Source organism: Chroicocephalus ridibundus, chromosome 3, assembly GCF_963924245.1.
Source record: "Chroicocephalus ridibundus chromosome 3, bChrRid1.1, whole genome shotgun sequence".
Lineage (NCBI taxonomy): Eukaryota > Metazoa > Chordata > Aves > Charadriiformes > Laridae > Chroicocephalus > Chroicocephalus ridibundus.
This window is the reverse complement of record NC_086286.1, coordinates 21,857,442-21,883,494: the sequence shown is the minus strand read 5'-3', so window position 1 is coordinate 21,883,494 and position 26,053 is coordinate 21,857,442. Positions and strand designations below refer to the sequence as shown.

General features: G+C 48.4%; 2 protein-coding genes across 7 annotated transcripts in view; one reads left to right on the top strand and one right to left on the bottom strand.

Moving 5' to 3' along the window:
• The first annotated feature begins 256 nt into the window (after positions 1-256).
• On the top strand, positions 257-14,892 carry RAB1A (RAB1A, member RAS oncogene family). Its single transcript, XM_063328389.1, is given in 7 exon segments — positions 257-626; positions 629-674; positions 7,548-7,620; positions 9,835-9,930; positions 11,542-11,637; positions 12,619-12,750; positions 13,032-14,892. Coding segments are annotated over 7 exon segments (1,011 nt in total). The 3' UTR covers positions 13,230-14,892.
• A 1,399-nt stretch (positions 14,893-16,291) lies between these two features.
• The window catches only part of CEP68 (centrosomal protein 68), a 25,007-nt gene continuing 15,245 nt past the window's right edge, over positions 16,292-26,053 (bottom strand). For 3 of the 6 annotated variants that reach the window (XM_063328382.1, XM_063328381.1, XM_063328383.1), the window contains 6 exons: positions 21,749-22,177; positions 19,828-21,276; positions 18,844-18,966; positions 18,567-18,663; positions 17,714-17,868; positions 16,292-16,627 (listed from right to left, as the gene is read on the bottom strand). In XM_063328382.1, the coding sequence (XP_063184452.1) occupies positions 16,577-16,627; positions 17,714-17,868; positions 18,567-18,663; positions 18,844-18,966; positions 19,828-21,276; positions 21,749-22,132 (2,259 nt within the window). In that variant the 5' untranslated portion in view covers positions 22,133-22,177 and the 3' untranslated portion in view covers positions 16,292-16,576. The other 3 variants (XM_063328384.1, XM_063328386.1, XM_063328387.1) reach the window with 3 other exon arrangements.

Here is a 26,053-nt window from a genome sequence, read left to right as displayed (position 1 = left end):
TTCCCCTTCCCCTTTCTCTTTCCCTTGCCCTTCCCCACCCCGCCCGGGGCGAGGGGCGACCGCTGGCCCCCGGCCCGCCGAGGCCCCGCCCCTTCGCCCGAGGCCCCGCCCCTCGCCTGCCCGCGCCGTGACTCGTCCCAGCTGCCACGTCTCCCCGCCGACGTCACCGCCCGGCCGGCTCCTCCCCGGCCAATCGGCGGCGCCCAGCCCCGCGCCCAGCCGACGGGGCCGAGGGAAGAAAGGCCGCCCGCCGCGCATGCGCCGCCGCCGCCGCGGGGGCTGCCGGGAAAGCGAGTCCTCAGGGACGGGGGCGGGCGGGCGGCGGCGACGGGGCGGACTCGGTTTCCCGGCATGCCCCGCCGCTACCCCCCGGCCATGTAAGCGCCGCTCGGCTAGAGGCCGCCCCGTTTCCTGGTTGGGCTCCGGCAGCCATTTTGGGCTGAGGAGCGAGCGCGGAGGCCGCGGAGAGCGGGTCAGGGCGCCGGCGGAGGGGGGCAAGGCCGAGCCGGGCGAAGGCGGGAGCCGTTGGACGCCTGCATCCGCGGAAGCGCCCGCCTCGGCGGCGGGAGGTGCCAGGCCGCGACCGCCTTCCCTCCCCCCCCGCCTCATCCCGCCTCACAGCGCGCTCGCCGGGCCGCGGGCCCCACGGACATGTCCAGCATGAATCCCGAATAGTGAGTGCGGGACGGGGCCCGCCGCGACCACATCGGCGGACGGCGGCGCCGGGGTGGGGGGGGCGGGAAGGAAAGGCCGCCGGCGGGCCTGGCGCAAGGGGGGGGTGCGGGAGGGGAAGGCCGGGCCTTCGGGCCTACGCTGGGCCCGCCGGTCACTGGGGGAGGCGTTAGGCCTGTCGGTGTTGTCCCCGGGGGGTTGGGTTACGGCCACTGGGGGCTGGGGGGCATGAAAAGTTAATGATGTTTCTGCTATAAACCGGCGCCGTGATCCCTGTGGCTTCGCCTTTGCCCCCCCCCCGCCCCCCCCTTCTTCCCTCCCTCCTTCCCCGGGAGCGCTGCCGGCGGCGGGGTGAGTATGGGCGGTGTTTTTCCCGGTATTTCCCGGACCTCGAAAATGCGGAGCCCGGGCTCCAACAAGTGAGGTGTGTTTTGGGGGGGGGGGGGGGGGGTTGGGGGCGAGAAGAAAAAAAAAAAACCCAGCCCCGGCTCTTTGTGAAAGCCGATCTTCCTGGCCGGTTGCTGCTGGCAGCTTAGTAGTCAGAGGTCCACCCTTCACTTTAGCTGCAAGTCATGTGTGTGTCACATGGCTCTTGCAAAACACTTCTTGCCTATGTAGATTTTGCAACGCTGTGACTTGATAATGAAATGCTCTTGGGGCTGTCTTGAGCTGAAATAGCTCTTGCCTAGAAAACCTGGTCATGGCACAGTTTTTGGTTGGTTTTTTTTTTCCAGAGGGTCGTTGTACCTCGTTGTGTGAATATGGCCTTTTTCCTCTAATTGGCCTGCTGGGGAGTAAGGGTGTCTGAGCTCTCTGGTCAGTAGTTGTCTGTATCCTGGCAACTGTAAGAGCAGTGGCTTGGCCACCAAGATGTCAGGGACAATAAACCTCATTTTGCTCATGGCTTTTTTTGAGTGAATTAAGAGGACAGACTTGGGACTAGTTTAAAAAGCACTTTAAAAACCATCAGCTGTGCTCTCAACACTTTAGTGTTCCAGAGTGTTTCTAGGATTCCTTCACTGGTGCTGGCTTTTCTGGCACTCCAGTTTGGGATGATGAAGCCGCTGTGCTCTCCAGTGTAACTGGAGTTGTTATTGTACTGAAATGCATGTGTAGTATGGCATTAGTGCTCTAGATGCCCATTGTCTTTGTTCATGGATTATGTTTTAACAACTTCTGGATGAAATTTTAACAGCTTTTGTCCTGAAAACATTTTCCATGCAGCTGAGGCTACTGACTTGCATGGTCATGGCTTTTATGCCCTCTGCTTATGGCAGTGTGGTTGGAAGAGCTCTGGGCCCATTAAAATCACCTGAAAAGCAAGTAGGAGTAGAAGGCAAAGTAATCATCAGCTTGTGTGAGGGAGTTGGTGAAAACTAAGAGGTACAGCCAGGAACTCAAGTTACATCTTGGCAAGGTTACCAAACAGCCTTGCGTGTGTGGCTCTGGAAAACACCAAAACAGTAGCTGGAGATAGTCAGTGGGTGAAAGACCAATAAATTGTTGGTGCTTCTGTGGTAGTAATGACCCTTGGGGATTTAACTCAAATTTACTTTGCAGGCTGGTGGGTTTTTTAGTCAAAAACTGCCTGCAAAGTGTTAGGCCATTAACACTGTGCAGAAGCAGGACGAAGAGGGCTTTTTCTGTAGTTTCGTTGCCTTTCCTAATGCCTCTCAGCTTTCTAGACTGATGCAGAGGGTAGTTCCCTGCAGTGAGATACTGAATGTTGCTATAAAGATGGGGAAAACGTTTTGAGGGAGACTCATTCTTGGTGAAGAGTGCCCATTCTTGGTGAAGAGTGCCCATTCCTGGTGGTGGGGATGGCTGAGTTTCCGAAAGTGAAACAGAGGAAAAGCTGTAGTTTAAGATTAATTTATAGTATTAAATTGCTGCTTTCTGACAGGGCTGTGCCTGCAGGATGAGGATAGGAGATGGGAAGGTTGTGGTGAGATGGACAGAGAATATTTGTCACTGTAATATGTATACTTGGGTTGATGTTAAACCAGGAATAAGACTTATGGGATTATAACGTTATTCCTTCTAGTTACCTGTAACAGATACAGGTACAGGTGTCCATTTGTCCTTTAGAAGCACCTTGCCTGTAATGTAACACATTCCTGCTTCCTTATCACAGCTTCCGATCAGTCTGTAGCCCCAAATCCTCTCTCCCAGGCATGCTAGAACTCCCTGTCAGAGGTCAGTGGGATAGCTTGTTAAAATTTCTTAGTAAAAAGACCTGCCTCATTCAGTTTCCAAGAATTAGAAGCTGCTGGTGCCAGGGTTTGCAGGGAGTGTGTGTTTAAGAGCTTCCTTGAAACTTCAGGGCTGTGGGGCAGCCTAGTGGACTAGTTAGTGTGCTTTTTCATTTGAGTGAAGGAGCCCAAGAGGGGTGGATGAGATGTAGGTGCTAGCATTTGGAAGGTAAATTCTGAAAACACCTGTCCACCTAGCCCTGGGATGTATGTATTCCTTTTGTGTTACCACCACCATCATCCCCCTTATGGTGTAAATGAGCAAAATGTCAATATTGACTCTTGTGGCTCCATGGTGCCAGGTTCAGCATTTCCTACCCCTTCTGCAAATTGCAGGTAGTCAGCTGGCTAGCTTAAACTCATTGGTGGGTGAGCTATCAAGCAGCTAAGTGGTGTCAGGAATTGATTTTGACCAATGCTTTATGGTGTCTGGATCTTGTTTTAGATAACCTCTTCAAGGGGAGGTGGGGAAATGAAGTGCTTTGTGGAGTAAATCTGGGGTTTTCTGCATTGAGGTTTTCAGTATTGTATGAGTTCAGTCAATGACAATCAAGTGACAGCTGCTGGGTTGTGGGAATTATCTGAAATTGTTTGTGTTCTAGCCTTTCTAAACAGCAATCTGCGATGCAAAGTGGCATTGTGTTCTGGATTCTGTTTACTTACAGAAGCAGTGTGTAATCAGAGTGACAGTCATGCTTCTCTCAAAATTTCTTGGGTGGTAGAACAAAGACTGGGGATTTGAGGCTGCTGTGAGTACCTGTTTACAGTAAACTTGCAGCTGACACTGGTGATTAAAGCTGATTCCAGCAGTTCCTTGTTGGAGATGGATGACTACCTAGTCTTGTCTGTTCTGGCATAAAACCTTCCTGGCATTTAGAAAAAAAAAAAATCCCCATGCATCTACCTGTATAAACAACAGTATCTGAGGCCCACGGGTCCCTTGTTCCACACAGCTTTGGCCAGGTCTGTCCTCAACTTGACTTCCTGGTCTTCTGCTGAACTTGTGCTGCCTAATGCATGGAAGATGCACATAACAGGAGGATGCTGCTCTCTGCTCAGAATTGTTTTGGAGGTGCATTTTTTGCAAGACAGAATTAAACTTAGCGTATCTATCCTCTGTCTCTTTTGCAAGAGGAAGTTGCTGTATCCTCTTCCCGATGGGGAGGATTTGAAAGCCTTGCCCTTACTGATGGTACCTGCCTGCCTTGCTGCATGTGTTCCTCTTACAGGCGCTAACGCTGACTTGCCTGTATAAATGGGAGTGAGAAATAATTGAGTGATAAATCTGATCCACGCTATCTCCAAGTAGCGTGGAGAAGGCTATGCTGCATAGCTCAGCCCGCTTTGTTAATGCTCCCTAAACTGAAAGAGCTGATGAATTAATTCTTCAGGTTTACTGCAAAACTTGTCATTTTTATTTTATTTAAGCTGTTCCTATATCCTGGGAGCTGTCTCTAGCATCACACTGGGTGTAACAGGCTGTTGTTCGAGGCCCCTGTGTAGGCACCTGCTGTATTTTAAAAGGTCCTAAAGCAATTGTAACTAGAAAGCAACTGGAATGTGGAATTATTTTAATTTTTTTAAAACCTAAATGGCAAGGTTCTACTTAAATTACCTCTGAATGGATGCAGGTCTAAGTGTCTGCCTTGCTCACCTGGCAAAACTAGGTTTTTGGGACACAACACCCATGTCGAAGGTCAGAGGCAGAGCAAACTTGGTCATGGCTGTTCCCGCCCTGCTGCAGCCTGAGTGATGCTGGCCCGGGGCTTGGGGGGTGAGGCAGGTGGCTTAAGTCACCCTGTGAGCCTGGGGTTGTCACTTGCTTCTGCAAATACTGAAGCCCAAAGAGAGGTAAGGTCTTAAAGACAAAGATGTCAAACCCAGTATTCAAGGCGTTTGGGTTCTTGTTGTGTCAGCTTAACATTAGTGCTATGTGTAAACCATTATCGTTCTTATCTGCTTCTGAGCAGTGAAAGACCTAATAGTGGGGTAGATAGATCTGGCTGGGAGCCACTCTTAGCACTGAGGAACAGAGGAAGACAAGTCACTTGATGTTTGGGGGCTGGGGGGACCTGAATTCCCCTTGGAAGCAAGGGGAGGCTCTTAAGTGCATCCTCAAGACTTATAGCTGAAGCCTTACCTACTCCAGGAAGGAATTAATTTTTTTCCCCACTAATTTTAGTGAAGACAATATAGTGGTAATATTCATGTGTTACCATTCTTAAGGGGATTATAACATGCTGCAAGCTCTCATTCTTTCAAGTGTATTAGTGCTTACCGTAAGTAATAATTTAACTTCAGGATTGCTAAAAATTCTGCTTTTGTGGAGAACTGAGCAACCAAAACTTCCTGCTGAAGTAGGAAGGAGCTGTTTGAAGGCTGAGGCGATTGTAGCTTCAGTTTATGCATAATCCTGGGGAAGCAGGCAGGGGTTTAACAGTGGACCCAGTCTCAGAGCTGCTGTACCTTAGCTTGGGCTCCAGGTTACACAGCTTCTCTCTTGGGGAACTAAGCTGTTAGTGAGGGTAAGAAGTTTTAAATGTCTCTTGCTGTGGTTGGTATTCAGCAGCATCTTGCCTGGGTTCCTGGGTGATGATGATGGCTGAGAGGTAGCAAAGTTGGATAGCTGAGGGTCACTAATGCTGGTCAGCACAGTCCCACTTCAGTGATCCTTAGGCTTAAGACACTTTTCTTTTGTGATAAAGTACAACTCTGCCTTCTCAACCACTAGCTTGACAGTGTGGCTGCGGTGGCGTTTCTGCAAGGGGAAGTGCAGGAAACGCAGCGCTGCTGTTTTGGAGTACGCAGAGGGGCAACGCTTGGTGCTCCGGGATGTGGGGTTTTGGTGTCACCTCATGGGCAGCCCCAAGCCTCAGGAAACGTGTTTTGTCAGTGATCACCAGTGTAAGAGTACCAGCAGCAACAGTGCGTCTGGTCAGTAATAGTGCCTCAACGATCTTGAAGCTGTTACGATACGTGGGTTATGATGTAATGTAACTTATCTCCCCTGAACAGTTTGGGTTAATAACTGTCACTTTACTAAAACCATCTTCCCTTCTATTAGTACATGACTTGACAGATGGAGTAGTGAGTTCCGTGACCGTAAACTGCTAGGTATCCTTTGATTATTTTTTTTAAATACTATGAGTGCTTTTAGCTTTACACTGTGGGGGAAGGTTGCAATTTGAAGGATCAGCTTGTCAGTTCCTCCGTTTACCTTCTTCCCTAGCCTTGAGGAGTGCTGTGGAAACTGGTGAAGGTTTCAGTTGAGTGTGTCTTTGCAGCCCGGGACCAGCCAAGATGCCAGTCCTTTGGGCGCTTGAGCAGAGGAATGGTGAAAAGCCGAGTGGTTGACCATCTGCTTGGCTGTTGTCAGCTGGGGATGGATGCTGTTTCCTGGCTGGATTCCTGCCAGACAAGTCAATGGTGATGTTAGTAGGGAATAATAGGTGGGGATGGGTGACTTCAGGCATTTGCATAAATCTTCTCAGTTTGGCAAAGTGGGCATGGAAGTATGTCTGTTGTAAACTTGAGTGGTTAAATGAGAACAGGACTTAATCCTGGATGCTACAGGGCTGGAAGCTGTAAACCTAGAATGGGTTAGTCTGGTACTTAGAAAGCAAGATAACTCAAGTAAGTGGTGGTTCATCGCTTTTTCTCTGCTATCTGATCTCTAGTATTAAACTGTCCCATTAGTCTTACGACTGACACAAAATCTAATGTTTTGCCAACAATGAAACCTTCACTCCCTTTGAACTATAAGACTAAGTTGGGCATTGATGATACTGTGCTTGCTCCCTCAATATTGGGAGGAGTCAACATCAAGCAAAACAATCTTTGTCACCCCTGCTGGGGTGAGTTCAGGATTACTAATATCACACCTGACATCCTTGAGAGAAGGGATGTATCCTCATCTGGCAGTGGCTTTAGGTTTTTTAGTTTCTGAAAGGCAAGCAGAGTATGTGGCCAGTGTCAGCTGTTAATAGTCTGTTGTGGAAGGTGGGTGTTCATTTTGCTGTAGAAGGCCACTAGACATGGTGTTAATAGCTCGTATGTTTGAATTGCATGTGGCACTAATGGATTCTGCTGGAACCTAAATTTGGGTAATGTAACCTGAGGGAAGAATGGGCTGCTTTTGGCCAGCTATGTGGTGTTTGCGAAGCTGGGCAGTGGAATCAAGCCTTTGACTGTAAAGATGATATGAAGATAATGGCTGTGGTGGACAGCAGGCTGTTACTGCCATCTGCGTGGCACTTGTGTCACTCAAACAATGAGGCTTGCACTTAATTGTGAAGCAGGATTTTAATGTTAGCTGGATCACAAAGGGTTGAAGTAGGACGGTGCTAGTCTTGGTGATAGCCACATAAATATCCCCAGAGTAACTTCCTAGGAAAGCACAGTTCTACTCAAAAATACTGTGTTCAGAGCATCTACCTCACACTTACCTTAACAAGTAAATTGTGGGAGTGTCTAAGCTGGGTGGAGAAGCTTGGAATTGTAGGTGACTTCCATAGTAGTGAATTAATTTACCCATTTCAAACATTATAATATGCTCGCTATAAGGAACTTGGTTCTTGGTAGTGTTTTTCATTAAGTGACTTAATTTTCTTTTTCCTTCTGCAGTGACTATTTATTCAAGCTACTTCTGATTGGAGACTCCGGTGTTGGGAAATCTTGCCTTCTACTTAGGTTTGCAGTAAGTGATCACGCTTGAAAACTCTTATGTAAAAAAGCTACCAGGTACTTAGCAAGGATTTCTCAGCTACAAGAACTACTTGAAAGGACCGATGTCTGTCAGGTCTGGTATACCAAGGAATAATTGAAGTACTGCAGAGCCCTCCTGTCTTCTGCATTTGTTTGTAGCTGAGGTATTTGTTCATGAGCGAGTAATATGAAAAGAAATAGTATCAAGAGTATGTCCAGTTAAGCCTAATTCTCATTTTCTTAAGAACAAGAAGATATCTTAATTTAACTTCCATCATTACACTAGTGGTAGAACACTGAAGATGGAAGAACATACTTGAATTCTGGGGTGTGTGCCTTCAGGCATGAAGAGTACAAATGTGTCAGGGTAAGGTCTTGATCGGTTACTACTTGATCTGAGTATTTTCAGCCAGATGAAGCTTGATCGCACCATTGAAAAAGCCTACTAATTGCTTAGCTAGAGGGAGAAGTAATTTAAATGATACTCTAGGAATAATAAGGCCTTATGGTTCCTTTAGTGAATGAGTATATAATAAACATTAAAACTGCCAGTGGGCTGATGTGGCTGAATTTTAATGCAAGAAGCTGTAGCTTTCCTGTCAACAGGAAAAGTTAAAATGGGTTTGACAGCTCTTGGTAGAAAAAGCTGGAGCCCAGTGAATGCCTCATCTATGTCTGTGTCAAAGTGCAGCTTTACGTTGCTGTGGGAGGAGAGGCAGGAAGGGAGAAAATGGGGCATTTGTTTAGAAAGGGGAGTTTGATACTACTGCAAGATGATGGTGGTGGTTTCACAGCCTCAACAATTGCTGTAGGCACCTCTGGGAAGAGCCTGTTGTGTTTCGTGTTCTCAGCCAGGAAATGGCTGGCTGGTGTGTACAAACAGCACCGCTGCAGTTAAAGCTATTGCAGCCACCGCTTGTGCGGTGTTAGGACAGGGAGAGGCTCAAACCAGTACGAACACTAGAAAGATGCATCCTGCTCTGCCTTCAGAACTGGAGGCGGTGGATTGGAAGTGACACCAAGGCTGGAGCAGTGCTCCCGGAGCAGTCTAGCCTGCTTCTCTTGCAGACACTCTTGAATTAATTCTGGCTTCATGTGAATAATCCAACTTATCCCTTTTTTTTGTTATCCAGCTTTAGTTCACGCTTAGTTATCTGGTGCTTCTTCAACTAAGTAGCTTTTTCCCTTAGAAGTTTGACTTTCTAACTGAGCTATTTTACTTTGCCATAAGGAATTACCGCAGCATTCACTTCCCTGTGTTCTTCCTGCTGCAGGTTAAACGGCACTGGGCTTTTCAAACATACCCGTTTGAGTGTTGAAGTGTTAAGGAAATAAATGTTGTGTCATTCTAAAAAGCTTAATGCTTTATTCTTACTTGCACATGTATCATCTAAGGTATCTTCCATTCACAACCCCAAGAAATCCCTTGCTTTTGTGGTAGCTGTTGGTTGCAGGAAGCCTTTTGTGGTATATTTTACCTGAAGTTCTATCCTATTGGTACTCTGGGAATAGAATTTTCCTTCATGCTGGCAGGCTAACTGTTGCTAGAAGGTAGCAAAGACTCTGATCCAGCGCTTCCTGCTGGAGACTGCCGGCAGGTCCGTGTGAGCTGCCAAACCAGCGCTGCCTTGTCCTTCCTGTATTTACACAGGCTGTGGAGCGGGGGACTTCACAGGAGGACCCAAGCTGTAACTCTGAACTGCCTCAGTAACCAGCTGTGGCAGCAGAGGGTCTGAAATTCAGATGGGGAGTGCCACTGAGGCACCGCCGCTCGCTTGTAGGTAGCTGCTGTGTAATACAGATGGAAAAAAACATTGGAGGAAAACAAAAATCTGCGGCACTTTAATAACCATAATGGTTATTTTAAGTAGCTCTTTGGTCTGCCAACATGAACAAAGACTATTTTTTAAACTACAGTTCAAAAGGACTTAATTCTGTTTCCAGAAACTAGTTTTATTGGCTAGTTTTTGGAATGTAAATCTTACTGTATGAGGTGCTGCTTTTAAAAAATAAAAAAACCAACTTTGCAGAATTTTTGAAAAGTAAATACTCGGTGAAAGTACCTAGCTACCTCCTGGACTTTGCCATGAACGATGAGGCTGTTTTTGCCAGGGAATTAAGTACCTTTGCCTGCCTGGTGCATAATAACGTAGGTGCCTGCAGAAGAGGTGCAGCAGGCTTGACTTCTGTTCGCTCTTTCTCCTAGGATGACACGTACACAGAAAGTTACATCAGCACGATTGGTGTGGACTTCAAAATCAGAACTATAGAACTAGATGGGAAAACAATCAAGCTTCAGATAGTAAGTAGTATTTCTCAACTCCTGGGTACTTTAATCTGTCAAAGCACGGAATTGCATTCATAACTATTGGTCGTTATCTTTGTACTTTAATCATTAAAATATAAGCGATATCTTCCCTCTTACAATAGGGTAGGCAGTTTTTACAAGATTACAAGACTTCCCATGACCCTGTCCTTAAAGAAGGATGCTTATCAAGGCTGTCTGCCTGAAAGAGAAAGTGACCTGTTACACATGTATTTTCCTGGGAAGAAAAGAAGGCTTCAGTATTTAAAAGGCACTGTGAGCTGAAGAAGGGCAGAATCCTTGCTGGATTCTGCTATCAAATAGCGCGTCAGATTCTGCTGTCAAAACCGATGTAGTTCTGCAGTATTTAGCAAGGATTTGTGTAAGTGGGAGAGTATCCTACAGTTGTCCAAGATGCCTGAATCCTACAGCAGCTGTTAGTAGTTGGCTGCACTGTCTAGTGCTGGAAGCACTGCTTTTGTTGACCTGAATGGAAAAACTGACACAAACGTGTTGTAACTGGTCTGTCTGCCTTGGCACTGGGTGGTGTTTTCTGGTTATGCTTTTGGCCTTTCACTTGGAAGAGGCAGGGGAAGAGACTTGGCAGTTCTTTCCTCTAATCTTGAAGCACTCTAAAAGGGTGGCTGGTGTAACGAAATCTAATATCTATGCAAGGTCATGCAATCCTTGTCAGCTACTGCTTCCAGCTCAAGCAGAGGCTCTTGGGACTTGAAGGCAATGACTCAGGGATTCCAGGCCGTGTTGTGGAGCAGCAGTCCGGTTTACAGCCAGAAGCCTGAGTCTGAGCCTGCAGGCTGTCATGTAGCTGTCCCCAGTGCAGAGCAGCCTGCTGGGAATGCTGTCCCACTGACATCTGTGAGCCTGGCTGTGTTTAATACACGGCTGGCCCTATTCTTGACAGGGCTCGAGGGAGAGAAGGGTTTGGGTGAGTACTGTTCCTGTCCTGGGCTGTAATGGTTTGGCCACTTACCCCTGTTATGCTGCTTCAGAGATGCCCTTTTCTGTTGCAGAAAGGATTTGGAGACCTTTTATGACTAGTTTGGGAGAGGTCAAGCACCTAATGGTCCCTCCTTGACTCTCCCAGCAGGAGAAGGGAGCCAGGCTTGGTGTGAGTTGTTTTACTTCATCCTCTGAAGAGGATGTTGCCCTTAAATACCATTGCTGCAGCTTCTGTACTGAGGAATTCAAAGGGAGTGGTCACGTTAGACACCCACATCTCTCTGACCTTATTCCTAACAGGTTTTCAAGCCCTGTCTTGTGTTTATTCTTCTGACCACTGAACCATGGCTTCTTCATGGGTCAAAACTGCTTAATGTTTTCCTCGGTGAGATCTCTTGGGTACGCTTGTCCGAAACCAAACAAATGAGCCCTTCTAGAAAAGCACCTACTGAAGTGTAATTCTTCCCCGTTCAGATACCTTGATCTCCTCAAATCCTGTTTGTGTACAGTTTCAGAGCCACTCCTGTAGCTGTAACTCGGACACACTTGTAGTTGGATGGCTGATGAGCTGAGCTGTATTTCTGGAAGCTAACGTGCAACACGGGTACAGCTACGCTGCAGTAACTGATGCTGTTATTTGTCTTGTAGTGGGACACGGCGGGACAGGAGAGGTTTCGAACTATCACTTCCAGTTACTATAGAGGCGCTCATGGCATCATAGTTGTGTATGATGTTACAGATCAGGTAAGTGTTAAACCTGTGTCTGGAGACTTTCTCCAGGTGGAATATATCAGGCTGATAAGTAAATAAAAGTGGGAATTTAACAACATGGCCCTTCTTATGGAGGCAGTGACCGTGCTCTTCAGGCTGCGTTAAAGTTTATGAAGCCACACAGAAATAAAAGAATCAGTGGGATCTGTGGCTCTGAAGCAGTTGGATCTTAGGCTTAACCTAAAACCTGCTGGGCAGGTGAGTGATTGTTCTGTGTGAATGGTTCTCACCCTGCCTTTGGTAGCAGGAAGTCTGAGTTACCGATGGAAGCTGTTGAAAGGTTTCTGAATGTACTTGAACTTTGGTCTCCAATAAAAACTGGCATTTGAAACAGAAGACTGTCAGCATGTGTGCAGGGTACAACTGAGCCAGTGTTTTCTGTGAAAGACTCTCTGAAGATTACTGGCGCAGGTGTCCTGTTTGAAGGGATCTTAGGAAGTGTGGAGTTTCCTGAATTAATAGGAAAAAGAACAACCGGGTTCAATTGCTCACTTGAGTATCTGTTCAGCATGGCAGCTCTGCAGTTCTGGAGTCAGTTTGTTCCAGCATCTCTACAGCAATGTGGTTTGCACCTGGTATCTGGTGCTCTGTAAAGGCCTGGGATTCTCCTGGCTTCAGCTGCGAGCTGTGTCTTATCTCTGCTACAGGAGGAGGAGGAAGAGTCCCAGATGATAGAACTTGTTGACTGTTCAAGATACGAAGCAGGGAAAAACAACATGGGGGGAGTACAGCGCGGGAGGAAGGGCTGAGGAGCTGTGTATTCCCTGGGATGACTGCCCTGTCCTGAGGCGATGGGGGGAGCTGCTCTGCAGCAGAGGAAAGAGTTCCCTCTCTCTTGTGGTTGTGACACACTGCTTTAAGTACACCGCTCTGTGTTCTTTCCCAGTCATTATGGAATACGGCTGAGCTTTCCTCTTGGTGAAGGGTCTTGCTTACAGTTCTCTTATCTCCTAGGAGTCTTTCAATAATGTAAAACAGTGGCTGCAGGAGATAGACCGTTATGCCAGTGAAAATGTCAACAAGTTGTTGGTGGGGAACAAATGTGATCTGACCACAAAGAAAGTAGTAGACTATACAACAGCAAAGGTATGTGGATATTGATGTGTATTTGCTTTGGTTGAACACCTGGTCTGGCTGGTAATGTACTTGAGTATGTTCTAGTGCAGGACGTGTCGTGGTGCCCAGATGTCAAGGTGCCATAAATGCAGGTGGTTTAATCACCCCGTGCAGCAAAGTCACTGTTGGACTGGAGTTTGGGAGTGGGGTGGTGGTCTAGGAACTCACGGCTTACCCAGAAGTGCACCAGGAAAGGAGGTGAGGTGTGAATCAGTGTATGAGCTTACTGTTCACTGTTTCTTGATTTGCAGGAATTTGCAGATTCTCTTGGAATTCCATTTTTGGAAACCAGTGCAAAGAATGCCACAAATGTAGAACAGTCTTTCATGACCATGGCTGCAGAGATTAAAAAACGAATGGGTCCGGGAGCGACAGCTGGTGGTGCAGAGAAGTCCAATGTTAAAATTCAGAGCACTCCAGTCAAGCAGTCTAGCGGAGGTTGCTGCTAAAACTTGCCTCCCCCCTTTTGTCTCACAACAATGAATTTGCAATCTGAACCCAAGTGAAAAAAAAAAATTGCCTGAATTGTACTGTATGTAGCTGCACTACAACAGATTCTTACCGTCTCCACAAAGGTCAGAGATTGTAAATGGTCAATACTGACTTTTTTTATTCCCTTGACTCAAGACAGCTAACTTCATTTTCAGAACTGTTTTAAACCTTTGTGTGCTGGTTTATAAACGTGTAATCCTTGTTGCTTTTCCTGATACCAGACTGTTTCCTGTGGTTGGTTAGGATGTATTTTTGTTTTGATGTTTCTATTGGCATGTTTAGATGTCAGGTTTAGTCTTCTGAAGATGAAGTTTAGCCATTTTGTATCAAACAGCACAACAGTGTCTGTCACTTTCCATGCATAAAATTTAGGAAGATATATGTAAGATCTGATTTGCTAGTTCCTTCTTGTAGAATTATAAATGGAAAGATCACACTATCTGATTAATAGTTCCTTCATACTCTGCATATAATTTGTGGCTGCAGAATATTGTAATTTGTTGCACAATATGTAACAAAACTGAAGAAATGTTTAATAAATATTGTACTTATTGGAAGTAATATCAAACTGTATGGTGATAAATATTGTCTTAATTTGTATGGCTAAGGGGGAAATCAGGCTTGCATTGTGCACAAAACATATCTGTGTGCAGCCATGGCTCTCAGACCTTCTGGTAGACCAGAGACCTTCCCTGCAACTGAAACTAGTGACTGTGGCCCAAAAGCCCGAGCCGTCGTGGTGCTTAAGGCACGTACGCTGTACCAGGGACACCCGGCCCATGTTCACGGAGGCATAATGCACTCTGAATGTACAACAGTTCCCTAACTTAGTCTTGGAACTTAATTTATTTCTCAAGGACTTGATGTGTAGGGAATTCCTGTCCGCTTTGCCTAATAGGGGAGAGAACAGTATTTCCCTAACATGAACGACGTCAATGTAACCTTGAGGTGGTATAACTTCCTACCAGTATATTATGTCTTTTCTATATACTGTTAATTCCATCCTCTTTTAATCAGTACTCTTCTGACTTAGTGCAACAGCTTAAGTTTCTATTCTGTTATGCATAGAGGTGTCAGAAGGATGAGACGGGGACAGTAAGGCCCCACACCAGACTGTTGCTCAAAATAGGCGCTATCTTGAACAATTTGGAACTAACCAGCAGCCAAGTGGTTTCGGACAGTGTGTGATTCTTTGTACAGAGCTAATCAAATCATTAGTGCCTGATGTCTAGCTAAAAGCCACAGGAAAGCTAGCCTATAACACTTCCTATACATGTAAAATTGTTCAGCTTTATCTAAACTCAAATGTTCAGCTTATTCTGTAAATAGTCTCATGTTTGAAAGACCATGTAACATTCCCCTAGTAGTAAATACACCCTGTGATAGTAAAAAAACAAAAAAATATAGCCTAGGTATGTTGTGAGGTATAAACTAAAATTGGTGCAAATATCCTCTGACTTTTTTTTTTTTGGGGGGGAGGGGGGTTGACTTTGGCTAACAGCTTTCTTCAACATAGTTGCATCAATCAACAGGCAATTGTAATACATGCAGTATTGTCATGGTTAAGTTGAACTCTTCCACTTGAGACCTTCACAATAAAGTGATGTGCTTTCTATTAGAGATGTGCTTGTCGGTATAATTCATTATCTAATGTGACTTGCTCCTCCTTGAGAGCAGGAGCGGTAGGAGTAGTGAGCGCTGCTGAGATCAGGAAGTGAAGCAGAAGGAGGTGTATTGAGGGTAAAACATCTTCCCTTCAGAGAAGTGCACAAATGAACTTAAATGTCAAGATGCCTGCTGCATACTATCCAAAACAATGTTAATATATACAGTAATAAAAGCATTGCAAAACCAACTTGGCCTACACCAGTTGTTTGGTGGTTATTTTTTTATTTTTCCCCTAAATCATTACTGTGTTACGGTGCTGTTCAGTGCTAGAGCCTGGGGTGGAAGAGGGTAGAGCAGGCCTAAAGATCTCAGACGAGGGCACTGTAGTCTCCTCCAGGAGCTGAAATAGTAAATACCTTTGCTGTAAGACTCGCGGGTGGTAGCGAAGAGGCAGCTGTAGCCTTTCCCTGCGTGTAGCACCCGTCTGGCCCCGCTACAGGCTTTATTTAGGCATCACCCTGAATGCCCAGAGGTGCAGAAGCCGCTGAGACCACTCTTGCTGTAACCATTTGCTTGAGCCTTTTTGTTGAACTTCCCCTGATTTATAAATGTCACCTGCAACTCAGCAATAAATATATTTTTTTCCCTTTAAGCCAAAGAGGCAGAAGATAGGAGAGTATCAAAAAAACCCCAGTGAATTATTTGTCATTTATAACTGCTTCAGTTTAACTATGCTTTCACCTTCTGACTTGCGCAGTGCAGAAACTTCACGTTGTGTTCAGAAGAATGGGAGGAAATGATGTATTCTGCGCGAGAACATGATGATCGCCATTTAGTTTAAAGGTTAATTAAAGCCAGGTACCAACACTCTGTAGCTGGCTGTAACTGGTTGGCCACGTACCTTGTTAATGCTGCTTCAGAGATGCCCTTTTTCTGTGGCAGAAAGGGTTTGGAGCGCCTTTGCGAGGGGTGTGTGAGCAGCGGTGGCCTGCGCTGGCTGTAGGAGGGGACAGGCACAAACTCCTCACCCAGGGAAACCAACTACTGCAAATAACAGCGGTTTCTGCATAGCCAGGTTCTTCCCCGAGCGCACCCACCTGGTTATGATTTTATGGAGATTCATAGAGCATATTGGCTCTTCAGGTATAAGCAAGCTGACAGTTAACTAGGCTCTGCGTCAGCAGGGAATGGTAATTACAAACACCAGTTCAGTTTGCTCCCAAGAACCAGGAGTTGCTATTTCTTGGCTTCTAGCGCCTGTTTTTGAGGAGCGTAAACAAACCATGAGCACACAGCTAATAAAATCACACGGCTTTTACTTAGAAGTGAGTTGCACGGCACACTATGGATTACTCAGTTAAAAAAAAAAAACACAACCCAGCGTGCTCCTGACATTTTGCTAATGCGTGGAACAGGCCACTTCAATAAAAAAAGGAAAGCTACATTAAAAAAACAAACCAAACCAAAAAAAAAAAAGGCCAGCTGTACATTCCTCACGCACAAACCTCCCAGCCGTAGTCGTCACTATTAACGAGCCATCCGGGTAGCCAAATGACTGCTGTACAGCTTGCCTTTCTCAAGCCACGGCAAATAAACCCGACCCAACTGCCATCAGGCGGGGCTGGCTGACTCCGCGCACAGCGCTCGTGCCGCTTTGGCATCGCCGCGAGAGGCGGTTTGGCGCTTGCTGCGGCTCTCAGCCATCCCGCGACTGGCTCGCAAAGCCCAGGGCCGACGGAGGCAGCACCTGAAATGAAAAGGATTATGTTTGCTACTGTGCTTCGGCTGCAAGCCGACCACCCACCCCAACCCCCCCACCCTGCCCCGCCGTACTTAAATCCCCTCCACACACGCTTGGTAGCGTACAGCACCTAACGATGTATATTAACCTACTTAAGACGCTGTTACTCTCCTCTAAAGAGCTAGAAATAAATTTTTTCCCCTTTGCAACTCTAAATTTTAAGGCATGTCGTGGCTTGGGCCATGGGGAAATCTGAGCTGATGGAGGCGGAGAGCGGTGAAGGGTTATCCTGCAGTTCCTAAATTCCTACCTGGTGGTGCGCAGAAGCTGTTGGGAGCCTTCCGGCGCCTTGCCAACACCCGGGCTCGTTTCGTGCAGACACGGTTTGACAGTGATTTCCCATCACGGCTGGAGCGGCTGAGGGCTGTGGCAGCCCCCAGCTGACCCCATTTACGCTGCTCTGACTGCCCTGGGCCCCCCCACACCCCTCCACCCCTTTACACTAACCCTCGGCCATGCCCACCTGAAACCCTTCTGTGTCTGCAGCCTTATTTGGAGAAAGCTGTTCAAAAAAAAATCAGCAACCAAGTTTCCTAGCCTGCATTTTCCCACCTGAATTCACTTCCCTCCCTTCCCCACCGTGACATGGCAAGCAGAATTTTTCTTTGAGAAAGAGAGTGGAGGAAAACCACCCCAAACAAACAAAAAATTGCCCTTTCCCCTCTTCCCTCTGCTGCCCAAGTGATTTGGGCAGGTGCCCATGCCGGACTGCTGCCCTCCCCTCCACCCGCAGTGACGGGGCCCTGCCTGCTGCCCCCCTCCCCAGCACTGCCACCGCTCTCGCCTCGCTCTTGGGTTTCACCAGCTGGTTCATCGACACCCTGCTCTCCCCCAACACACGTTTAAAGACGGTGGGGCAGCTATTTTGAGCTCGCCCTCGCTTCCTTCTCCTTTTAGGCTTTCCAAACATCAGATTAAAAGAAATAATAGTAAAGCCTGATGTATAGTGTTTGCTAACTTAAGTGTTTCTCTTCCTACGCCTCCCTCCCTTTCCCCCTGCCGCAGAAAGGCTGGTTTGCCCCCCCTGCTTACCCACGGAGCCGCCTTCTGCTGCACCCCCTCGTCCTCCATTCCGTCCTCGCCCCGCATGGGACCCACGGCAGCTAGAACAGACTCGTACAAGTGCTCCGCGTGGGTTTCTAGCTCTTCTGACTGTTTGGCAATCAAACCCAGCGTGTCTTTCAGAGCTGGAAAGCAAAACGTACGATGGAGGTGGCAGTAACGTGCCCATTCAATGTCTGTCAGAGCAGTAAGAGTTCCACTCACCCGGAGAGACTTTCAAAGGAAATCGAGTGTTAGAAATCAATACGCTGCTCTTCATCCCATCCCGGTTGTGATGCAGAGTTTGGAGGGGGGATAGGGAAGGAACTAGGAGGCTCCAGGTTAAGAGTGAAGATACATAAATAGGGGCTCCCGAAGGAAAACTTTAGGAGGGTGTAAGAAAGCCCTTCCATAACGCAGCACTTGACCGCTGCGTGGTCCCCATGGGCGAGTGCAGACGCAGCCCGCCCTTGAGCACTCCCTTGTGCAGGATGCACCACGTCACCGGTGTGGAAATCACCTCCTCCCAGCTGCAGGCCGACAGCATCCCACAGCCCAGTGGGATCAAGATAAAAAGATAAGGACACATAAGAGGCAGAACCACCTCCACCACCCACGACGGACGGCATGGCACAAGGCAAGGGCCAAGGCATGGTGCAGCTGAAAGCGCTCGGGTGTTAATTGCATCAAACCTCCAAGTCTCTGGGCAGCAATGGAGGTGTAAAACCCTTTTACTCCCGCACAGCTGCTGAATGGCAAACTCTGCCCACACAAGTGGGGCCAGGCGTTTTGGGGGGGCAGTCTCACCACTGGCTGCATCCGTGACACATGTGCGCCTCCTCACCTGGCGAATTCGACGCCATGCAGTCGAGGAGAGCTTCTCCCCTCTCCAGCACACTCTCCGTCAGGCTCCGGTGGTCGGCCACGTCTTTCCTGAACTCCTGGGAAGGAAAGGAGAAGAGAAGCGTTGCTTAGAAGATTTTTTTGGGGAAGGCACACACCTGCGGCAGGTTGTCTGGGGAGCTGTTTCCCGCCCCCCCCCCCCCCCCAGCAAGAGTTGCTTCACGCTGCGTGCTGCCCACAGCGCTGAAGGGGGAAGAAACGCCAGCGGCGATACCTACCAAGCAGCGGTGCAGCGATGCCTTCAGGCTCTCGGCATCCGGTGAGGGTGGTACCCAGCTGTCGGTGATGTCCGCGACGTTGTATAGCCAACGGATTAGCTCTTGCAGCTGGCAGCAAAACATCTACTTAACGAAGCATAACAAAAGTGGTTACTTATCTGTTTCTGCAACAACGACAGCCCGGGCACAGCAATAGGTGAGCCAGCGGTGTTTCAGAAAGCTCCTGCTCTCCCGCCTCAGCACACAAGTACCCCTACGCTTGGGAAACCAAGGGGCGACAGAAAACAGAAAAAAGAAAAACAAAGGCAAAAAGCAAATTAAACCCCTAAACACTCCCCAAACTCACTGTGTGGCAAGAATTGAGGGTCACCCTGAAATGGCCGCTACGCAGAGGTGTTGGAAGCCAGTGGCACCCAGGCTGAAGGCAGGGGTTTGCCTCCACCACCTCCCAGCCGAAGAGACGCCCTCCTCCTCTCTGGAGCCACACAGTTAATTCGCAGTTGCTTTTCCCCAAGGGTTTGTCTCGTTCAATTAAGTGCTTTCATTTATTTTTAAAGCGTCTCGGTAAGGGATTATTTTTGTAAGATGCTGCACAAGACCCAGAGGCCTCTGCTCACACTAAAACCAGACTCCAGCCCGGCTCCTGCTCCTCGGGAGTCGGGGTTTTGCTATAAAGCTGAGCTGCTTCTCCCCGGCACCGCCATTTGGGGCAACAGATAACACCCTAATGCTGACAGTAGAAAAGACCCTTTTATATCAGAAGAGTTACTGCCATGCAAGAGGAAGGGATGAGTCGCACTGGTGCTGGCAGCTGTGTGCACGATAATAATAATGACTCTCTCGCAAACAGCGCAGCATCGCTTCCAAATTCAGCCCGAGGCTGGGGAGGAAGATGGAGGGGACGGCGGGGAGCAATGCCATGAATACAGGCATGTTTTATGCGAGATCTTCCCATAATAAAGTTTCTTTCTCATCTCAGCCTACCTTAATGCACTGGACAAGGGACTCGCTCTGCTGGCTCTTCTTTGGATGCCCCTTGACCCGTGGTTCATTTAGGTACGTCCCATCCAATGTGTCCCTGAGACTGGTCGGTAGATGAAGCCCCCGCAGAGGATCCCTATGGATCTGGCCACGTGATCCAGTGTTTTCCCAGCCGGGCTTTCGAGAGCTGCAGGGGTGCCACAGCCCAGCGTAATCCTCAATATTCCCTCTTTTGTCCCTGCCACCCGCTTCTCCGAAAGGAGCCACCACAGAGGAAAGGGGCCGCCTGCCGTCGCTGTGACGTGGAAGGTTACGGTGGTCGTGCCTGGGCGTCCTTATAGTTAAGGAAAGATCGGATAAGAAGTGAGCCAGCCTTTCCAGCTCCCGCAGTCTCGGAGGCAGGGAGAGAAATTCTTCATCATCCTCCCACTCTTTCCTCAGAGGGAGCACTCGCGTTGTAGGTAAAAACCTATTAGTGCTTTTCGCCTGCCCGTTGTAGTTTGGGAAGGGGCTCCCTCTGGTACACCAGCTTCTCCCATCCGCAGCAGGGCGGCCAGATGAACCCAGCCCCACTGACTCCGTCGGTACATCCTTAGCAAAACCTCTAGAAGGATGAGAGGAAGCACTCTTTGTGAAGGATGCTTTTGCAATAGGTTCATAGGACGAGCCAGCTCCTGAGCAGTCTCTTTTTCCAGGCCCTGGAGTGGAAGACCTCACTGTAGAGGCCACAAACTTCCGACGTCCATTTTCTCCGCTTCCCCGAGCCTGCCCACCTCGCCTGTAGATGCTGGTGGACCTCGACGTGCCCTCGGGGGAAACAGAAAAGCTGTCCAAACCTATTCCTGAGTCATTGAGGAAAGGCTCCGGCATCTTTCCCAGCTTGTATCTTGGCTTCAGCGGATAAGCATAATCCAGCAAGTCCTCGTACTCTTTATTGGGGTTCCAGTGGGGTGAGTGACGGTCTGGAGAGGGGGGTAACGAATCTGGTATGGCACACACCCAGTAATCGGCTTGGTAGGATGACATCCCTCTGATGCGCTCCATGATGGAGAGGTCATCAAGCAGAGGACTGATGGGCTTGTGCGCCTGCAGCGCCCTGCCTTCTGCCGCACCCCACCGACAGCACGGGTCCTGAGCGGCAGTGGCCACAGGAGAAGGCACATCCATGCTGGCTCGCAAGCTTCGGGACGGCTCTTCCGAAAGGCCATTTTCTTCTGAAGACAGACTGGAGAAGCTCAAGGCAGAGCGGCTCCGCAGGGCGCTCTCGGAGCTGAGAGGGGTTTGGGGCCGCAGAAGCTCTGGGGTGGAGGAAAACGGGGATTGACCTCCCAGCTTTCGGCTCCGCCGGCCGGCACGGGCACCGTGGCAGCCGCCAGCGTGGATGCTCTCCTCTGCAGAGCTGTGCTGGCTGGGAGGGCTAGATGCTGGCTCCCAACAGTTTGATGCCTTCACCTGCTCGAGGACGGGGGGAAAAAGGAAAGGGAGAGAGAGATGTGTGTAAAATGAAGCCCAGCGTCCAGACAAAAGGCTCCTTTGAGCCAGGACATGGAGATAAAAGCCCAGCCCCGGACCTGCTGTGAGGAGAGGCTGGAAGGGGAACTGTTCCATCTGCGGGACGGCACAGAGCTGCCCGGAACCTGGAGTGGGGCTTGTTTTTAAGGAAAGGGCTTGGGAAGCTTCACAAGTCATTTGGCAGCAAAAGGCGCTTATATAAGGAGCCCCGTCCTGAGCAACTTTCCAGCTCCACAGTGGCAATATGGGAATAGAGCTCAGGTGTTCGAGCCCAAGCCCTTCCCCACCACACGGCTTAGCCCATGGGCTGGAGGAGATGGAAAGCCCTTGCTAGAACAGCCCAGACACAAGTCCCCACCTCGCCTGGGACCTCCCAGTGATGCAGCACCACCTGTACATACAACCTTCTCACCTGCTGCTCTCCGGAGGAGAGGAACCGGTGGCTAACATGATGATGCGCATCACCATCATCATCCGCTGTATAAATTAGCGTCTCTGTCTCCAAGAGGCTTGCTCTTGCTCTGGGAAATCTGGATGCAGATGCTGAAGACACTTCTCGATGGTAGCTGGAGCCTCCCTGGGTAACACCAGTGGCCAAGTGACTGCGTCCACTCATTGCCACGCTCTCTGTCCCTTGTGGGCAGGGCTTGGCTTCCTCTGCCCCTAAAAGCTGGTGCAAGCTGTCCGCTAGCTCTGGGTAGTCCGTCTCCACCTCTGCGCAGTCCCACCTACTATCGCCCTCCGCCTTCCCACTCAGTGAAGCTTCAGAAGGTGATTTTCCCACATCCACGGCCATTGGGACAGAACTTCTTCTGCGAGATGATGCCAAGCCTCAGGCTCTCTGAAATACACAACACACAGTAATGGCAGCTCACCATCCCCCCTCGTCTCCAGGTCAAGTAAAGAAATTGGATATGTCTAATAAAGAAGAGCTTAAGCATGTTCTGGGTCAGACACCCAAAATCATAAAGTCGCATCTCGGTGCATCAAGTGGGACAGAGGAAAGAGCAAACCTTCGCATCTCAGCAGCGTTTTCTTGTTTCGAGGACATGACACACAGGGAAAATCTAATTAAAGCTCGGGCCGCACTGAGAACAAACCTGTACTTGATACCTTGCTGGCACGGTGCAACTGTCTCCTAAATTAATGGCCAATTTCACAAACAGTTGGTGCACTATGAAGTTACTGAGCCCAAATGAGACATCATTAATTAGGACATAAAGCACTTATTAGTGTGGCTGAGCCCTGAAGGCCACTGGGGTAGAAAGCTGAGGGTTTTTTAAGAGATAAACTCTAAACCTTGAAAGAGAAGTCACCCAGAAGTGAAAAGTATACATAAAAAGTTAGAGGGGGAGGTAGGAGGCTGTAAACCCCAAACCTGGCACTTAGCTCTGCAGTTTCTGCCTCAATTCATGAAATTAACTCTTTGTGAAATTAATTAATGGAAATACTTGCTCAACCAATGACACATTTTCAGGCGTGCTGTACAGCCAAGCCCATTGCATCTTGCTGCAAATCCTTCCAAAACAAGGTAATTATTCTCGAAGCGTGAGCCCTGGGTGCCCCACGCAGGGAGATGCTCCACCACAACCCTCTCGCTGCCCACGCTGGACTCGAGCAAGGAGCAGGACAACCCGATGAGCCAGATCAAGGGAGGATCTTGTTTTGCAAACACCAGCCAGAGCCGAGCACCTCTGCTTGCGTTTGCCAAGCTAGCAGGACTCAAAAATACATTCTCAACACCAATGACACCTTGGGGGTTCCCTGGAGAGCATCTAAACCGGTGCTGACAAAATCCAAATTGCTTTGGCAATGCCGAAGCCTCTTCCAGCAACCCCAGTCCTAACAGGCTGCCGGCATTAGGAAAACCCTGGCAGAGTGGTTTTGCCGTTACACACCCAGCTAGTGCCGGGCTAGCAATGGAGAGGCCAGCCAAGGGAGTATCAACAGCAAACTCAACTTTAAAAGAAATTAAAAAAGAAAAAAGGAGGAAAGAGTATTCCCAAACAATACGTGGAAGTGGGAAACAAGTTGATACTCACACCCTCCGTCAGCAATTTTTGTCGCGATCTCGTTTTATGATCCACCCCTCCGGCGATGGGGGTTTTCCCACGGGCCGAGCCCATGCAGGCGAACAAAGGGCGGCGAGGCGACGCGCCCGTCTCCAGGGGAGACCGAATCCCCAGCACAGCCCATGGCAGGCACCGCAGCTGCCTTCACCCTCCCCGTCACACTGCCAGGCAGCTATATTCAGCACGGCAGCAGCAGCTGAGGAGAGGGCAAATAAAGCCTGGGCTCTGCCGGCCCTCCACGTGAGCCGTGTCCCTCTGCCGACACCTGGGCTCACCCCTTTGATCGCTTAAGTCGCTACCAAATACAACCCCATGCGCATTGTTATCCTAAAATCGACACCATTGCTCTCTTTTTTTGCCCCAAAAAAGGTTGTATATCCCAACAAAAAGGCGTGGTGATTGCAATAAACGTAATTGATAAACCTATCCGATAAATTCCCTACATATTATACAACAATCTATCTTTAAAATATATGTAAGCATACCTATCTTCTTTAACAGAAGGCAGATTTCTGATGCTAACAGAAAGAGTATCCCAAACCACTCACGAACCCACGTGTGCCTCCCACACAGCGTGTGTGGGATTTCTTCACATACCCACCATACAGATTTCTAAGGCCGGAGATCTCCTGAGGCCCAGGCAGCAGCCCCCTCTTACCCGCCAGCCTTCACTGACTCCCGTTAGTCTTGTTTAGACAGTCAGGCAAGCAAGTATTAGCGAATCAAATGCCAAAGCCAACTTACAGGTGATTTAAACGGCCAGAAAATCCCCTGAGATATATTTGTTTAGTGGCTTTGAAAGCCAGGGCCTTGGCCGCAAGCAGAAACGATGCTCACTGGTTGGATTCTTCCTCTTCCAACCAAAACCTAACGAGCAGAAAGATGCCAGGCTAATAAATTGTAAGGTACTGTGCATTAAATTCCAGGATCCGTTTCAGAGCCTAAGAGCCTGCTTCAAATTCACCATTTTGGGCGCTTTCCTCTGTGACAAGCAGCAGGTGATTCAGCAGAGAACGGCAGTAATTATCATGACGTTAACGGGCACCTCACCGGCTCTAATCCCTCCTTGCACGTGCCGGCAGCACTGCACATACAAAAATGATCCAGTAAATATAAATCTGAACAGAGAAGAGGGTGCTGGACACCCATAGCTTAGGACATAAGTGCCTCGACATCAGTTCTGTTGTTGGGTAGTGATTTTAAAAAATACATAAGCGAAAGACAAGCTTAAGAAGGCACCGAAGCAGACTTTAAAGTTTTAAATTGAATGTGCAGTAATTAATAATTGACCTCGGTACCTCTTTATTTTAAGAAGATGCCGTGTTAAAATCAAAGTGTTGTTGAACATCGTTATCTCCATCAGATTCAGTGGCTTGAGTCATGTGTCAGTCAGCGCAGTAAAAACAACTATTAAAAACATATAGAAGCTTGACCATAAATCTGAAAAGCACGTGTTAAGCAACATTAAAAAAAAAACAATTATAGGTCACAACCCATCTGCTATTTTTGTAACTGTATGCAGGAGCGCAAAGGTTGAACTATTCTGAACTTCAAAGACTATTTGTTGGCCTTATGGAGGCAGAATGCAGTGATGGACATTTCTACAAGGCCATCAGTCTTTAAAGAAAGAGCAAACGCTGGTGCACAGGTTCATTAAATCTCCAGAAGCTAAGTGGAAGTTAAAGAGAAACCAGGAAACCTGCCAATACACAGGAGTGAGAGTAAATCTGCTTATTTGAGAATTAGTAAGGATATTCTAATAGCCACCAGAGATTTCGCTGCATTTTCAAAAGTCTCTAATTCAGGCAGCTAATTTCAATTAATTTCAGGGGGGAGCTGGACATCCAACCACACTTGATGCAAACAAGATGGGGAAGTCACACGCATCCTGTATGCAGAATGATCAGGCAAAAAGTCATATTTAAAAAGCAGAGTGAAAACGCTAACGCCCAGCTACAAGAGCATCTAGGAAGCAACATTTCTCACCATTTTCCAACAAAAACGCAAGAATTCAGAGGTCAGGCTGACAACGGTGGCAACAGACCAAGATTAACCCTCATGATGAGGAGAAGCGAGCCCAAATCCTCTGGTAGGACTGACACGGCTCTGAAGAGGGACGTATGACCGCAGCTTTAGGCATAGCAGAGACTTTCCACTGGCCTTAAAACCACAGGAAAACAGCCACAAATCCCGGCTACACCCAAGCCCTCTATTGTCTCACCAGCGACGGGGCGGCACAGAAACGGTATACGCATGGCTGATAACTTTTTTCGATAAGAGCTGAAGGCAGCGGCTGTTTCATTCATTTCAACGGGGGAAGGTCCACGGGGATCTCTCAAGAAAAGCAACCCCTGAACTTTTTCAGGTCGCCAGAAGAAAGCTGCCTGCCAAAGAGCTGCACAAAACCCGGCAGACAATGGGAGCTCTGTCCCAACGAGTGACATCCCACCGCCCGCGGCTGGGGGACGTCGGCAAGAGCAGCGGACACTGAGAAAAGTCTCCATCTCCCACCAGCTCGGGTTTTGCCGCGGATGGGTTTTTTGGGGGAAAAAACCCCACCACTCTCGCCTTTCAGGCCTGCAGGACCTGAGTTTTGGTGTTTGATTGGGGTTTTTTGCCCTTTTTCTTGCATGCTTTCTGCCCGA